Source organism: Cololabis saira, chromosome 1 (genome assembly GCF_033807715.1).
Source record: "Cololabis saira isolate AMF1-May2022 chromosome 1, fColSai1.1, whole genome shotgun sequence".
In the NCBI taxonomy this organism is placed as follows: domain Eukaryota; kingdom Metazoa; phylum Chordata; class Actinopteri; order Beloniformes; family Belonidae; genus Cololabis; species Cololabis saira.
Genome location: NC_084587.1, coordinates 34,400,581 through 34,417,516, shown reverse-complemented (window position 1 = coordinate 34,417,516; position 16,936 = coordinate 34,400,581). Strand labels below are relative to the sequence as shown.

The 16,936-nt window shown below is 41.2% G+C and overlaps 3 protein-coding genes across 4 annotated transcripts in view; all 3 read left to right on the top strand.

The window, feature by feature from the left end:
- LOC133452636 (nucleoredoxin-like protein 1) overlaps nt 1–2,250 on the top strand; it is a 5,056-nt gene extending 2,806 nt beyond the window's left edge. The window contains exons 2-4 of one of the 2 annotated variants that reach the window (XM_061732108.1): nt 671–942; nt 1,043–1,132; nt 1,249–2,250. In XM_061732108.1, coding sequence (XP_061588092.1) covers nt 704–942; nt 1,043–1,132; nt 1,249–1,615 — 696 coding nt within the window. In that variant the 5' untranslated portion in view covers nt 671–703 and the 3' untranslated portion in view covers nt 1,616–2,250. The remainder of the gene's footprint in view (nt 1–670; nt 943–1,042; nt 1,133–1,248) is intronic. The other variant, XM_061732099.1, reaches the window with a different exon arrangement.
- Nucleotides 2,251–2,518: 268 nt separating this feature from the next.
- LOC133452627 (nucleoredoxin-like protein 1) lies at nt 2,519–7,903 on the top strand. The gene is made up of 4 exons (XM_061732086.1): nt 2,519–2,713; nt 3,745–4,018; nt 6,652–6,741; nt 6,873–7,903. The coding sequence occupies exons 2-4, from the start codon at nt 3,783–3,785 to the stop codon at nt 7,237–7,239; spliced, it is 693 nt and encodes a 230-aa protein (XP_061588070.1). The 5' UTR covers nt 2,519–2,713; nt 3,745–3,782; the 3' UTR covers nt 7,240–7,903.
- Nucleotides 7,904–9,325: 1,422 nt separating this feature from the next.
- LOC133443891 (adhesion G protein-coupled receptor L1-like) overlaps nt 9,326–16,936 on the top strand; it is a 41,796-nt gene continuing 34,185 nt past the window's right edge. Inside the window, exon 1 of the mRNA XM_061721213.1 lies at nt 9,326–10,171. The gene's annotated coding sequence lies outside the window, so the exon portion shown is untranslated. The remainder of the gene's footprint in view (nt 10,172–16,936) is intronic.

Here is a 16,936-nt window from a genome sequence, read left to right as displayed (position 1 = left end):
GACATGAATCTGGCTTCATTTCACCACCTCACCGTCTGCGTCGCCAGTTCCCCATATCTTCAAGATGTTTGTGCGCTAGGATCAAAGTTTGCGTAAAGATATGCACATTTTCCCCTTACGTTTTTTTTTAAAAATCCCAACCTTTGCGTAGAAGGTGGCGTGCACATCTTTCAAGCCCTGTTTTGTCCACACGCAAGCTTTATAAATGAGGCCTGCACTGTTACTTTTTAACTTGTTTCAAAACTTGATCATATTTTAATTACTGATTTTTATCTATTCTTTTTTGTTTACATTCAAATTCAAATCATGCTTTTTTATATGTTTTAATGTCTGTAAAGCACTATAATGGTGGTTGAATTGTGAAATAATTGTAAAAATTGTAGAAATAAACTTGCCTTGTTTTGACAAAGTTTCAGGGGCCTGTGATCATAATTGGATGCAATTGTCCTTAAAGAAACAATTAAAAAACTTAACTGAGGGAAAAAAATGGTTTATTCTCTATTTTCAAGGCTGCTTTTGATTTTTTTTTTACACAAACTAATAAGCGCTCAGTGTAAAGTTCAGCTAACTTTGCAGAAGTCTCATGCTGGGATCAGTGGAAGCACCGATGATGATCACACTGTGCAGCTATTGAATGTCTTTCTAACCCTATTTTACCGTCCATCTACAGAGGGATTTTCGGCATTCCCCATTCCTCTCTTTCATGATGGTGGACCTGTTCCTGAACCAAGTTCTGATAGAAAACAATTCAGATCAAGATGAGCTCAACACAGAGCGTGAGATCATTGGGATCCTCGAAAACCGCATCTTGTTGCTGTTCTTCGCATCTGCCAGGTGTGAGAAATGCCAGATGTTTGCACCTGTTCTGAATGACTTTTTTAAGAGGCTGAAAGATCCAGCGTACATCGAATACCCCAAACTGCTAGCACTCATCTACATCAGGTTCCCATCTGGGCTTTTTGTTTTTTCTTCAATGTTTACACATAAATACATTGCATCTATAAAGTTTTCTTCAGTAACGAGACTTCCCTCTTCCCTCCAGCTTGGACCAGTCAGAGGAGCAGCAGGAAAGATTTCTGAAAGAAGTGCACAAAAAGGCTTTGTTTCTGGCCTTTGAGGACCCGTACAGACTGTAGGTGGATGACGGGAAAAAAGTTTTACATTTCTGGGTTTTTCTCACTTCTGTAAATGAAAGTGTGAGAGGTTTTACTGTTTGTAACGCAGGTTGTGTTGTCGACTGTTCTCCAGGGAACTTCAGGCCATGTTTAAGGTGAAGGAAGTGCCAACAGTGGTGGTCCTGCGTCCTGACGGCTCCGTCATCTCCCCAAATGCTTGGCAGGACATCTCTCATCTCGGCACCGACTGTTTCCGCAACTGGCAGGAATCAGCTGAGCTCATCGAGCGGACGTTCGTGCTCAATGAGGAGTTTGATGACCTTAATCTGCGCAGTGCCACCGACCCCGTCAGGAGGCTCAAATACAAGACGGAGGACGATAAGAGGAAGAAAAGTTGGTGGAAGTTATGGGAGAAGGGAAAAACTGGAAAAGATGAAGAGGAGAAAGCTGAAACATGGGACATGAGTAAAAAGGATAAAGGAACGTGTAGGAGGAGATGAGGAGAAAGACGGAAGCCTATTAACAGGAAATTATTATTTACCTGTTTTTGCTCTTACTGTGTGATTTAATGAAAGATGCATGGCTGATATCGTGATTGTTATTACTGTTAACATATTCTTCTTCTGCATTTATTTACTTCAATATATCTACAAAAATGTATAAAAGTTTCTAAAAATAATACTCAAAAGTTCCAGTATTCTGGAGGATTGATCGTCTCCAGTAAGTGAAATAAGACATCATTTGAGAGCTTTGGACCATAAAATATACAGTATATGTCTATATTGATTTCAAAACTACGCATCAGTGGCTAACCTACGCTTGCACATAGTTTTGAAACTTTTCACTGACATCTAACTCAAAATGGGTATGTTTTTTCTCAATACAAATAAATTATACATATAGTTGATCACAGATTTAAGATAAATCTGCTGGTGTATTTTTTTTTCATACTGACTCTGTCTCTTTGGATTCTTATTTTGAAACTAAATTGTTAAATATTTATTGTGCTTACTCCAAACACTCAACTGTTATTAAACTCTATATTCCACCAACCAAAACTGTGTCTGCATGTCGCTGTCAGTGCTTCATGGCCATTAATGTTCTGCTCCCAGCAGAAGGAAGTAAAATATTATTATCGAGATATTCCCTGTGGTTCTGCTCCACCATTAGGAGCTGCACAATAAAGGTCTCACTGTGGCTCATTTCATTAAGGTCTTTCTACTCTTTTTATTTCATTTATTTAAGCTTGTCTTTCATTCCGTAATTCCTCTTTATCCACAGAGACAGGCTTGTTAAATCGCTGCTTTGACACACTCACAAAGACAGCGAGCCCTTGGTGTTCCCTGTTCCTCAGTCAGCCTGTCTCTCAGCCCCTCCCTCCCCGGCAGAGGTGAGGATGAGGAGCACGGAGAGTGAAAACAAGAGGGAGTGAGCAGCTCCCTCCACTGAGGTGAAGGAGACGGAGTCAATGGGTGAACGTGATACACAACGGCAGACTGGGAACTGATTCAAGTGAGCTCAAGGAACAGTTGGAAAAGAAATAAAACAAGAGCCGAGGACCTTTGTCATCTTGGATTTCCTGTGGCGGGATATTACAGGTAAGCAGCTGTGAGGATTATCTGATCTGACAGCAAGCAAGATTATACGTGATTAAAAGATGTGTGACCAACAATGTCTTGCATAGTAAAGTCATTATACAGTTATTTTATTTTATTCTATTATCTTTTATTTTGCAGAAATCCAAGTTTCCGGTGTTATGATTGTAATGTGTTTCTCCTTGTATGCCACTTAGGACTTTTTTATGTTGTTGTTTTATTAGGCCTTCTGCATATTAATCCTTGGGTGCTGTTTCGATTACTAATTAAAATGTCAGGGCGTTTTATGAAATCATCCAGAACCATTAAAGGCGGCCCTTTTATTTGTCTTCTGTCTTCTGCTTTTGCTTCAGCACCTACTGTATCTGGGGTCAAGTGTTGTTAAACAAGCAAGCTCTGAAAACTTAGGATCGAAAGTTAATGAAACAGCAGCTCTTTAAAAAAAGCTAAATATATCATTTACCAAGTATTACTAATTGCATTTTTCTTTTAAAAATGTGTCAATAATGTGTCAGAGATAGACTCTTTAATAATTTTAAGATTTAGTGGCACAGGAGCCTTTACAAAGAAGGCGGATGAAGTAGATGAAGGCCTTGGCATCATTTGGGCCACTCACTTTCACATTTAGATTATCACTGACTGTGGACGACTTCAGCAGCAGGAATACAAAATATTAACTTTAAAGCTCTCTGTTCTCTAGTGAGACATACAGAACAGTTGATTAATACAAATCCAGTTTAAAGTACACACAGTGTATCACTCAATTACACAGTGCACATCTCAAAGGCATTTATCTGGGTTGGTTTTTTTTTAACCACCTATTTTGCAAATGTTTTCCCTCTATAATGGCTTTATTTCTAGTAAGTTTTCTCTAGAAGTCCAACCATTAAAAATGAATGTATATTAGCCATAGTATATTGCAAGTACTGCATTTCTTCATCAAAATTGCCAATGTGTGTGTTGCTGCCAAATGAAGGAGAAATGAAAATGAAATTCAAAGCATATAAAATCATTCTTTCATCTCCCTTTGGAAGCTTTCAGTCCTCTGTTCTCATCACTGCAACACTCAGTAATGGTGGACCTGTTCATCGATCGGGTCCTGGTGAAGAACAACAAGGACCAGGATGAGCTGGACACAGAACGGGAGATTGTCCTGCGTCTGCAGAACCGAATCCTGATGCTCTTCTTTGCATCTGCTGAATGTGAGACCTGCCAGGAGTTTGCTCCTACGCTGCATGAATTCTTCAAAAAGTTGACAGACGAGTTCTATGTGGAGCGCTCTGCTCAGCTGGTTCTTCTGTACATCAGGTACATCACATAGTTGTACGGTTGCATTTGACAAGATGCATTTCCAAATCACCAACTTCACCCTGATCTAAAATTAACTTTTTCTTTGTACGGGCTATATGAGCATCCAGTCTGTAACTTCAAAAACATACACTGCATATGTCAACCAAATTGGTTCGACATATGCCATTAAAAGACAAAAAGAAAAACGCGTGTGGGCAATCCTCAGTACCCTTATACGTTATACGCTTGTAGATTCACTTTCAGCACCAGTAAAAGCAGCTGACACCTATGTGACTTATTGTTTCAGGTCATTGAAGTTGTGCACAGCTCTCTCCATCTCAACAGTTCAGTTGGGGTTGCTGTCTGGACGAGCCCACACTAGAACCTGTATTCTTTTTTTTTCAGCTCTTCTGATGTAGTTGGTTGGGATGCTTAGAATCATTGTCCCGTTGCATGGCCCAGCTAAGTTTGAACTGCAGGGCAGACGGCCTCCCGACTGCCCTGCAGAATGCTCTGGTATACAGGAGAGGTCCTCGTTGACTCAGTGGCAGCACGGTCCCCAGGTGTTGTGGCTGCAAGACAAACCCAAATCATCACCCTTTCACTGCTGTGATTGACAGTGGGTATGTGGGTTTTTTTTTTTTTTTTAAAACAGTGCTTCAGTTTTTATCAAATATGTGGCTGCACATTCAGACCAAATCTCTCCAATTTGCTCTCATCTGTTTCACGAGAGATTCTTCTAGAAGTCTTGTACTTTGTTCGGATTCATCTTTCCGTTTTCTTTGGGAGACAGAACATTTTTCCTGCTGACTGTTCATTTTTCTTACAATTGTGTTGCCATTGATTTTTATATTCAACCACAGGGACACCTGTGGGGTCTGAAATGGAAAAGTTGAGGTTTTTGTCTCTCCCTAGATATTGCATGGTCTGACCTTAGGATATATTTGCTATGACAGCCAATCCTGGAACACCTGCCAACTGTCTTAAAGACTTTCCACTTGCAATTAATCTTCCTGCCTGCAGAACATTGAACTCCAAATTATTGGGAATTGGTTGAATAAAACTTTCTAGACTTTTATGCAGCAGCAATTGCTATTCATACACCAGTGCTTATGTCTTTCACTCTTGGTATTGTGTGACACATACTGTAACAACATTTATTCAACATCTAATCATACTTTGGTACTGTTGGGGTTTGTGCTTTCCTTACCCCAGATGATACGTTTCACATTGAAATTCCTTGGTCATCATCTAACTTTATAATTCATTCGACAGATTTAATACCATTCCTAAGAGGCAGGAAAGCAGCCCAGCTAAATAATACAGTCTCACTTGTGTATTATTTTAACGTGGGCATTGTTTACCTTGTGACCTTCATCTCAGCGTGGCATCACTTAAGAGACTTCTGTGATAGATTCTGAAAACATTGAAAACTGTTCTCCTTACCATGACCTAATGCCTGTTAGACACTTACCTTTTAACCATCTAGGGACTGTTGGTCTTTGTGTGCCTTTTTGAGTTCTGTCAAAAATATTTCTCTCCGTGGCTTTCACACACGAAGCACTTGTTGGTGCTGCATGAAACATATGGTGTAGGCTGAGAGAGCCACTCCAGACTGCTTCAGGTCACAATCTGTTTCTACTCTAACAAACCATGTTGAGCCTTTGCCCAGTTTTATATCATTGAAGTCTTGTTCATAGATCATTTAAAAGAAAGAAATTCAGAATTCAATCACATTTGTTTCATATTTTATTTTTGGGGTTCATTTAAGGGGGACCTATTATGAAAAACACGTGTTTTCTTGCTTTAACATAAAGTGGTCTCCCCTCAGCCTGCCAACTCAGAGAAGGAGGAAAGCAACCAAATTCTGCAGTGTCTGTACAGCCGCCCGGATGAGCCGTCCAGTGTGATGTGGCTTCTACGAGCCGTTCAGATTCTGATCCTGTTGTTACGTAACGACAGGAGCGATGCGTGAAACCACGCCCACAACTAACTCTGGCCAGAACAACAACTAACTCCGCCGGCCGGAGCTTCTGACATTTTTTCGTAGCGGTGTATCGTGATGGCGTCTGTTTGAGCTAGTCATGCAAATTTCTCTGTTGTTGGTTGTAAAAACCAACACAAGCAATGCTTTCTGCCCTCCCCTGCTACGCGTCATTCAGGCAGCCAATCAGCACAGAGCCTCATTATCATAGCCCCGCCCACTCAGAATCCTGCATAGATAATGAGGTTAGAGACTGGGATGATAAAGACATGGCTCAGATGCTGAATTTCTATTTTATTTAGCAAAACAAATCAAAAGCTTGTTTTTAAGACATTCAAGGCCTGTTTCAAATAGGTATTAGATGCCATAATAGGTCCCCTTTAAATTCATTATATTGTTGCACAACTACCCTAGTAAATACACCCCAGTGCCCTTTTTGAACTGATTTTTAAATTCAGCAAAATAAAATCCTCTTTTTCCATTTGATCGAAAAATATTCTGCTTTTATAATTTTTTCTTATCAAAAAGGAAACAGTCTCACATGAAACTTGATGGTGCCAATACTACTTACCAGCATCGTACATGTATTTTGATGCAAACTGAAATATATTCAGTGTATTTGTTTTCTATTCTCATCATAGTGTGGTCTTTTTCTTTTATTTCTCAGTCTGGATAAGTCAGAAGAACAACTGGACAGCTTCCTCAAAGAGCTCCCCAAGAAGTCCCTGTTCCTGGCCTACGAGGACCCCTACAGGAGGTGTGTGGGACTTGCTAGTTCGTAGTGTGTACAATGTGCTGGTGAATGATGACAATGTAAATATGCCTAGCTGCAAAAATCCATTACCTCCATTCTATTGTGTGCTTGTGTATGTGTTTGCATTTCCACAGGGAGCTTGAGGCCATGTTTAATGTGGAAGAGCTGCCCACAGTGGTGGTGCTGCGTCCCGACTGCTCCATTCTCACCCCTAATGCAGTGGAGGAGATAATCCGCCTCGGCCCAGACTGCTACCGCAACTGGCATGAGGCGGCAGAGCTGATTGACAGGAACTTCCTTGTGACAGACGACTTTGAGGAAAAGTCCATGCGAAGCTTCACTGACCCCGTTAGAAGACTGAAGTACAAGGTGGAGGATGAGGAGAAGGAGAAGAAAAAGAAGAAGAAGAAAAAGCGCAGAGGATGGGGTGGAGGTGGTGATGAAGGCGGTGAGGCGGAGGCAGGAGCTGGGGACAAGGATGGAGGAGGGTCAACATGGTGATACAAACCAAAACCAAAAGGACAAGCTTGAGGATTTTCCCCAGAGTTCTCGCGATCAGAGATTAAAAGCTTTGCCACCGAAATGTTTCTGGTGCAGCCAATGATGCAATTTTGTTTTGAGCAAACAGAACTGAGTTTAAGAAAGTAGAAATACAAAGCTGATATTCTTGTGAATGACTGCTATTCAAATTCTGTGGCCTCCAGCTGAAATACAGTATGAATATACTCCCGAAACAATTTCATACAACGTAAAACAGTTTCTAAAGGACCAATGAAGTTTACTCACCAATGCTGTCCTCAATTTACAATCAGCTTCAACTCAAGTCTTTGAATGGCGCCAAGATTACAGTCAAGAAAAGTGTTTTGGTGTTGGCCAATTCTTGATGTCAGGACGTGTTTTATTACACCCAGGAGGAATGGTCCGACCATTTCTCCATTTCCAATAACCCCAGCTCTGCACTAATGCACTTTTTACATAACATGAACTATCCAATCCAAGCATCCTATGCCGAATCTGAAATCAATGAATTATTCAGAACCATTAAAATAATTGTGTTAGTGTCTGTTTTGGTGAGTGTTTGTGAAGTCTGGCTGCACTTTATGGACCGCACAAGCAGCAATCAGAGCTATTCAAAAGGATCCGGGCAAAATGATGGGGAGATTGTCTGTACTGTAATAAATTCTGTGATTTCCTTTGAATTTACTGAATACTAGTCTCAGCATTTGCACACCTCCTCCCACACCCATACTGCATTGATAGTGCTTTTATGTGATCAGTCAGAATCCCACATTTGCAACAGTTATCTCAGAGGGAAAGCTTTTCTTCTTCTTTCATTTTAACCATCCAACTGTCCTGACCATTATATACAATCTGTCAGTATTTAAAGAAAAAGAACAGCAATTTCATGAGCAGAAAAAAAATGCAACTGAGAGACAGATGATGAAGAGCATCATCAGGTGTCATTGAGGTGTGACGGTATGCCTGGTGTGACTTGATGTGCTCTGAGGCAGCGGCACATAGGCCTAATGATTTAATCCAAATCATTAACGTAATGCACAGATTGACAAATAGGTCACATATTTCCATTGGAGCTGCATGCATGACAACAAAGGTCTCGGTGAATTTTGGTTGACCCTCGGTTGGCCACACCAGGCTAGGTCCATTCCTCCAAGATGAAACCGTATGAATGCTGAGCAGTGACAGAAGCACAGTGGCACCAGGGAGCTGGTGAAACCGACGCGCCGCTGTTTATTCCTCGCCTTTCGCCTGCACAGCAGCTCATTGTTGCTCACTCAGACAAACCTTGACAATGTACTCCAAGCAGCAACACCAACACCCCCCTCCCAGTCCCTACACACCCCCCTCCTACTACACCCTCTCCCTGGCTCTGCACAGGCGCACGCACCAACACTCGCGTGTGCACTAAAGCCTAGACGCGTGCGCGCTCTCGAGTGTAGAGCAATAGATCCATGGTGTAGAGCAACAAGCGGGCCAGTGGACGGAGAGAGGGAGGGAGGGAGGGAGAGAGGGAGAGAGGAGAGAGAGAGGGAGAGAGAGAGAGAGGGATAGAGAGAGAGAGAAGGGGAGAGAAGGATAGAGGGAGGGAGGAGAGAGAGAGGGAGAGAGAGAGAGAGAGGATAGAGGGAGAGAGAGAGAGAGAGAGGAGAGAGAAGGATAGAGGGAGAGAGAGGGAGAGAGAGGAGAGAGAGAGAGAGAGAGGAGAGAGAGGGAGAGGGAGGGAGAGAGAGAGAGAGAGGGAGGGAGTGAGAGAGAGAGATAGAAGGATATAGGGAGAGAAAGAGGGAGAGAGAGAGGGATAGAGAGAGAGAGAGAGAGAGGAGAGAGAGAGGGAGGGAGGGAGAGAGAGAGAGAGAGGGAGAGAGAGAGAGGAGAGAGAGAGGGAGGGAGGGAGAGAGAGAGAGAGAGGGAGAGAGAGAGAGGAGAGAGAGAGGGAGGGAGGGAGAGAGAGAGAGAGAGAGAGGGAGAGAGAGAGAGGAGAGAGAGAGGGAGGGAGGGAGAGAGAGAGAGAGAGAGGAGAGAGAGAGAGAGAGAGGAGAGAAGGACGGATGCAAGGCGAGGCCATGCAGGAGCGGGAAACCTTATCTTCCTCCCTGTCCAGCTGTTGTCTTTATAAGCTTGCGTATTATATTTTTCTTGAGTACATTTAGGAGGTGACTATTACCTATTTTATTTATGTATATATATAGCTATATATATATATTGAAAAAGAAGCCTGACAATTCCCAACATCCGCCCTGATGTGCTGCGTCTCATCACGATTCGTCAAGGATATGCGAAGCGCCTGTTTTCACGTCGACATTATTATTACTATTATTTCCCACTAAAAATCCAAGGATGTACTTGCTGAACGACGGCGGAGTTGCGGGATCGACGCCAACAGGCGGCAGCCGGGCTCGGTAGACCTCGACGGAGCAAGCCGACCCGGGGGTTTGTGCAATAATATTTTGCGCCTAATTATTATTTTCGCCAGCTCGTCGTGTTTTTTTTTTTTTTTTTTTTTTTTTTTTGCTCCCTCCATCCATCCACCCACCGGAGCTCAAAGGCCTGCAGCCCTGCATTATCCCCGGGCATGCACCCGTGGGAATGATGATACCACCACCGTGACGCACAGCAGCCGCACGGCGCAGCGGGGAGGACATCCACACCTCGACAGGACTGAGGGAGGAGGCTGTGTGAGGGCCAGCTGAGGACGGGGACGGCCAGCTGTTTTGGGACATAACGTGCCGATGTCTGCCATATAAGCGCACCCAAGTACCCATCGAATATTTGATCTCTAATCTTTTTCATGCATCGGACACAGCGGAGTGGGAGACAGGGAGGAGAGTTGAGTGGGTGAGGGCGCGGAGAGACGGAGATGCGGGAGACGCAGTGAGCTGGGAGGAGGAGGAAGAGGGAAACGGGAGGATTGACGGTAAGAAATGTATACGTAAGGTTACGGCGTAGGCTACGGCGTAGGGTACGCGGCGACGCGCGCCGTCTGCGTTGGTGTGTAACGCGGAACCATAAATCAACCTTTATCCGCTCACTGGCGGACAGGGATCTGGTGTGCCGCTGTGCTGAGACTCTGCCCCCCCTGGCTGCCACCAAACCTGGCTCAGTAGTAGAGGAAGAGCGAGGACAGAGAGGCATCAAGATTTTAAGGTTTTTACTAAAAATGTCAAAGACTGGTTGAAGCAAAATCAGAAATGTACGCATTTTTAATCACCTGTAACCGCTAATAGGGTGCTCTCTTGCAAGCTGAGAATTGTAAATAGGATATAGCTTTGAATGTTGAAAATTGAATGTATTTTTGTATTCTTTTTCCTCCTTTCTTTCGTTTTCTTTTACTAAAAGCCTAACTAGGGACAGGAGATGGAAACTAGCAATAGCTATAATCTCTGTATGCAGAACATCAGTCACATTGGCTTGTTTGTAATGAGTGAATGTGATCACATGTAAACCTGCATTGTCCCTATTAAATAAAATAAATAAATAAATAAAATTAGAGCTGTCAAATATTCATAGGCACGCGATTAGCCCCTCTAATGCGTCTCGGTGCAGAAAAGTGGCCAGTGCAGTGAGTAAGGGGTGACCAAAGCTGGCACACCATAGAGATCATGCCATGGATAAGCTGAAGTCATTATAAAGCTCATTTTCCTCCCATTTCACTGTCTTGCTTTTGTGCAATGAATATGAGCATGGTCACCACCAAAATGGGGCTTATAGGCTGATTTGGTTGCTGATTCACCTCAGCTGGGGGACGGGAGGAGAAAGGAAAAGGAGAGAAACAGGGAGCAGTGAGAGTCCATTATCAATATTTCAGAGGAGGAATGAGAGGACTGGGTCAGTGGAGGAGGCCAGTGAGAGAGGCAGCGGTGAGTGTGAAGAAGAGAGATGCAGAGGAAAGAAGATGGTGAATGAAAGAGGAGAGAGCCTGAGCGAGGGATGGAGGAAGAGCTCAGCGGCTGACAGGTCTTGTATTCTGAAGCTGGAGAGAAATAGCAATTAGTGTCTATGGAGATGTTACTCGTGTCTTTGTATTTTCATTTGGGTCGTTTTGCTAGAAGACGGGACAGAATAGCACAACTGCTCTGAATCGTTACAATATTTTTCGGTAAAATATACTTGTAAATACAGATTTGTATCAGGTCAATTCAATCAGTGTGTGTGTGTGTGTGTGTGTGTGTGTGTGTGTGTGTGTGTGTGTGTGTGTGTGTGTGTGTGTGCGTGTGCGTGTGCGTGGCTGCATGTCTTCACGCTGTGCACTATGTCGGATGAGAGAAAGAACACAAAGGTAATGAGGTTTGTTTCCATGTACGGATCATTTACATCAACCACCGAAGAGAAAAAGAGCAAAGCAATTTGCCTAAACCGCCTACATACACTCAAGTATGGTCAATTTGGTTGGATTTTCTGTCATTTGACTTGTAAAATGTACCATATTTGTTTCTTTCTGTTCAGGCCACTTCAAACAGGTTGCTACCGTGTCCCTTTGAATCAGTCAGACACAATGAGTCAGTGTCTCTGTGGTGGGAGCGTTTCATGGGGGCCTTTTCACAGTGTGCAGAGCCGTGGGCAGATATATCAGTGGTATATCAATCTCAATATACCAGAATAGATATCGAAAGGGATTTCACTTTGAATACAGTGGAATGGGGTGTGGATAATAGTTATTTTCATTGTCACATCAAATGATGACTCTTAACCACGTTATTTTTACATGGCCATATCTCGACTGCTGGCGTGCCAGTCCAGTACCTTCTTCTTCCTCAGCCATGACCTCCTCATGTTTTCTGAATGCAGTTTCGTATTGTCCTGTCGAAAAATGCTTGGACATCTCTGGAAAAGATGTCATCTTGAGGGCAGCGCACGTTACTGTCGAATCTCAGTGTACCTTTGTGCATTAACGCTGTAATCACAGTTGTGTAAAGGACCTTTGCCAAGGGCACTGATATAACCTCGTACCATCACAGACCCTGTCTAATAGACTTGTTGCTGTCTTTTTCATCCTTGGTCTGAAGCTCATGGAGTCAAAAAAAGTTCCATAATAGTAATTTGTCTGACCACAATCCATGTTTCCCCTGTGGAACGGTCCATCTCAGATGACTCCAAGACAAGATGCATTGATGCTACCTCTGTATAAGCAGCTTAGCTTTTTTTTGCACAGTAAAGTGGTCTTTGTGGATGTTACTTAGCATTGTAGTGATTGAAAACGGTTTCCTAAAGTAACCTCTTGTCTGTCAATACATTATGAATGATGGATTCGATACAGTGCCATCTGAGGGGTTTGGGATCACAGGTCTCCAGCTATAGGATTGTGTTCCTTCCTCAATGTACTAAAATGACTCCAGATTCTTGAATAATTCAATAATGATTCACATTTTTTCAGCCCATCTTACATTTTTGGACATACCGCTTTTGAATCGCACTGAAACACGCAAAAGGGGAACACATTCTGATAAAGATCACCTGTTGACATCAGTTGTTTGGAAAAACATGAATATTGTTAGTTTTACCTCATCAACAGCTCTAAATTGAACTTGTGACAAGTTTTTTGAACAATGTTGCAGGCATGAAGCACATGGTGCTATAATGGATCTATATTAACAAATCTATACTAACACATTAAATGGAGTTATCAAGAATAAACCATGGTTTATGCTGTTTTATTGAAAATAACTTCATGAAAATGTAAGAATGAAGCCCTTTGCAGCTGTCATTACATGACAGATGGGTGAACTAAACCCCGAACGGTCATCGGTTCATCACGGGCCAACAGAAAGAAAGAAGACAAACAGCAATTTGCGTTATCACAGTTGTGTCAATCATTTTAACAAACAGGTTTTTGGGCTGTGGGAGGAACCCAGAGTATCTGGAGAAAGTTCAAGCTAATTTGGATGAACATGAAAATTCCATAGAGAAGATTCCCCGTTCAAGATTCAAACTTATAACCTTTTGTGTTAACCACCACCACGCCGTGCAGCTTCATGGAAGAACAGAGCGAGCTTTGCTTAGACTCTCCAGCTGTGCATTCACAATGATCCCACAAAGGTGCAGTAAATATTTACTTTCACAAAGCATTACAGCATTCCACATTCTCAGAGAGTCCCGTTCCTTAACTTTCATAAATTTTCATTTCTGAATAAATGCTAACAAAATAATAACATTTAGACTAGGTTGCAATATAGGTAGAAGTGCTCAGTTTCACCGTCGTTGCAGGCGTTTGCAGTGTTACCACGGCTGCGGGGACAAGAGTTCGGGTTGCCCTGAACTAGGGATGGGCGATATTTTACCGTTCACGATATACCGTCAAAAAAATTCCCCACGGTAAGAATTTGTCATCTCGGGGTAAAAACGATAAATTCTTGTTGATGACGTTTTTGTGTAAAGCCGGATTTATGGTTCTGCGTTAAATCAACACACAACGTACGTGAAGGAAAGAAAGAAAGAAAGAAAGAAAGAAAGAAAGAAAGAAAGAAAGAAAGAAAGAAAGAAAGAAAGAAAGAAAGAAAGAAAGAAAGAAAGAAAGAAAGAAAGAAAGAAAGAAGGATAAATTCCCGTTGATACGTGTTTGTGTAACAAACATGGCGGATCTGAGTCATTACAGTTTTGCAGTACAGGTGGACTAATTTAATTGGTTTTTATCAATTCAATTTAATTGGTGTAGTTTAGTAGCATTTAGTATCTTTTAGAGCAGTGTTTTGGGGGCTCCAAAGACTGAATGTGGTGATAGATTTATAGTTACAAAGGTGGAGTTGAATTGTTATTTTTTTTATCGTCATTTTTATTGTTATCAGGATAAATGCCAGAAATTATCGTGATAAATGTTTTAGTCCATACCGCCCATCCCTACCCTGAACAGGTGGTGACTTTTCCAGGTTGCAGGAGGGTTCTCTGAGCAGCTAGTTCCCAACTCAAATGACAAAGGTCTTAAAACAGCCAGTCAGGTTGACCACTGTCTGACCACTGCGGTCATAAACCAGGTGGTGTTTTTTCTGCAGGGTCTTTAGCTTGCTTGTGACTTGGCTAGGCGTTCAGACAGCCAGCCTGAATGTTGCTGGGAGACAGCCCACCAGATGGTCTCTGACTGATCCTGTGGTGGACTGATCTGTATGGATTGTGCAGCCATTCTCACTCCCTGTTACACATATCTACATTGCTATTTCACACAGCACCTATTTCTCCCCGTTACATCTCTGTTACTATTCCCCAAGGCAGAAAGTGGCGTACCGGCAGCGGAATAACACATTTTCACACAGCACAGCATAGCAGATGGAAGGCGCTGCGAAGGCGGAACAAACTTGCTGTGTGAATGGGGATCGGTCACACTCAGCAACTTGTGCTACGCACTTTCCCACTCATTTAAAAAAAAAAAAAATCCAATAATCATCTTTTCATTCTGAACCATTTGTCCTTGAAGGGTCATTACCACAGATAATTATAATAATCATGAATGAAATACAGTGAAATTATGAATGTTTGGCAATGATTATCCCACCAAGCATGAGTCTCTGGATGCTGCAGATTTTATTCATGTTATCTTAAAGGCTGTGAGGCAACTGCTGGAATAATTTTACAAAATAAGCCCCATTTCTATCTTGAGAGTGACTGGATTTTTGCTTTCATCTTTTACAAATAAAACATTGAAGCAAAAGCTCAATGAATTAGGCCAGTTGATTATCAAAACGGGTGCCAAACTTCTGCTGATTGACTAATTGTTCTATTTCGAGGAAACACAGAGGTTCTTAGGAAAAAATGCTGTATTTTACAGGCAACTTCAGAGTAATCAATTGGTGCTTACAGTAATATCAAAAATCTGGTATGTCAGTGATAATTTTGTAATTAGATATATAGTACATTCATTGTATATAATCATGTAAAGAGAAAAGCAGTCCCCTGTATTTGAATTATCAGTTGACCACATCATAAGTCTTATGACTCATAGCTCATTAACATTGAAATCCCTCCATTTCTACATGCATCTAACATGAAACAAATGTGTCCTCACATATTCCTTGTTAGTAAAGATTGGTTTCTGCTCACCTCCACCATGACTCAGACTACTGAGGATTCATAGCTTCAGCAAAAATTCAAAAAGTTGAATGACAAATAACTATCTCAACCTTTTAGACATTTTTGTTTTCCTTTTCATTCATGTTTGACGGTCTCAGTCTTAACAGACTTAAACTGTTACATTTTATACTGTGCATTTCTCAGGTTAACGCAACAGAGCGACAAATGAGCAAATAGACTCAAAATGTGGCAGATTCTCTGACACTTCAGAAAAGGGCTCACAGTGTTCAAAGGCAGGATGTGCTTTTAACTCACAGTGGGCGTTGAGGGCCTGATTAGGATCTTGATATTTATGCAAGGAACCTTATCAATGTTTAATCAGCCTTTGTGCAGTATTAGAATCGGTAGTTTCAATGACAGAATATCAAATGACTCTTTTCTGCAAAACTACCTCACATACTATCTCAGTCTGCAATGTTAAATACTGATACTCCCATGGGGGTTAAAATGGGAAGCTAAGAAAGTATATATATATATATATATATATATATATATATATATATATATATATATATATATATATATATATATATATATATATATATATATATATATATATATATATATATATATATATATATATATATATATAATTAACCTGAATGTAACATTCCTTCATAAATACAAACACAATGTAGTCCCCAACTTTACACTTGAAAAGACTAACTTAAGATTCGTTGTTTTTTTAAGCAGCTCAATGAAGTGCATTGGTCAGTTTGGTCAGTTAAATTTTCCATGTACTTAACCTCATATGAAGGGAAATAAAAGGCTAAAAAAATATCCCATTCTCCTAAGTGGGATCAAAACAGGGTGATTTTTTTGCAAACTGCTATCCAGCGTTGTCTGCTTTTGAGGAGAGGCGGGGGGCGGGGTGCGCGCTCTGCATCGGTCGTGTGTTTGGCTTGCAAGTGGTAATTCATTTCAAATCGACAGTACATGCAAATAAGTTAAGTCTTGTCCAGCGAACCATATGGCATCTTTTTGAAAGTGAACTTGCCATTCAAAAGTCCCTTTTCATTCTCCATCTTTCCTCGCTTTTCAAAAAAGTTCACGCAGTAATCCATCATACTTTTCCGTAAGCTACGGGTGCCGTCGTCCAACAGAAATTATAAAAATTATATTAAAAAAATAATATTTTTTTTTTTAAATCTTTGCGCGTTAATCGTGCGTTAAAAAAATTGACGGCGTTAAGAAGACGTTAAGTTAACGCGTTATTATCGCGTTAACTTTGACAGCCCTAATATATATATATATATATATATATATATATATATATATATATATATATATATATATATATATATATATATATATATATATACACTATAATGCCAAACGTATTGGCTCATCCATCCAAATAATCAGAATCAGGTGTTTCAATCACTTCCATGGCCACAGGTGTATAAAATCAAGCACCTATCATGCAGACTGTTTTTACAACTATTTATGAAAGAATGGGTCACTCTCAGTAGCTCAGTGAATTCCAGCCTGGAATTGTACTATGATGCCAACTGTGCAACAAATCCTCATATTGTACATTTCTGTTTATTTCTGTTTATACATTTTATTTTATTCTATCTCTTATTTTATCTCCATATATTTGTTTGCTTTTATATTTTTATTT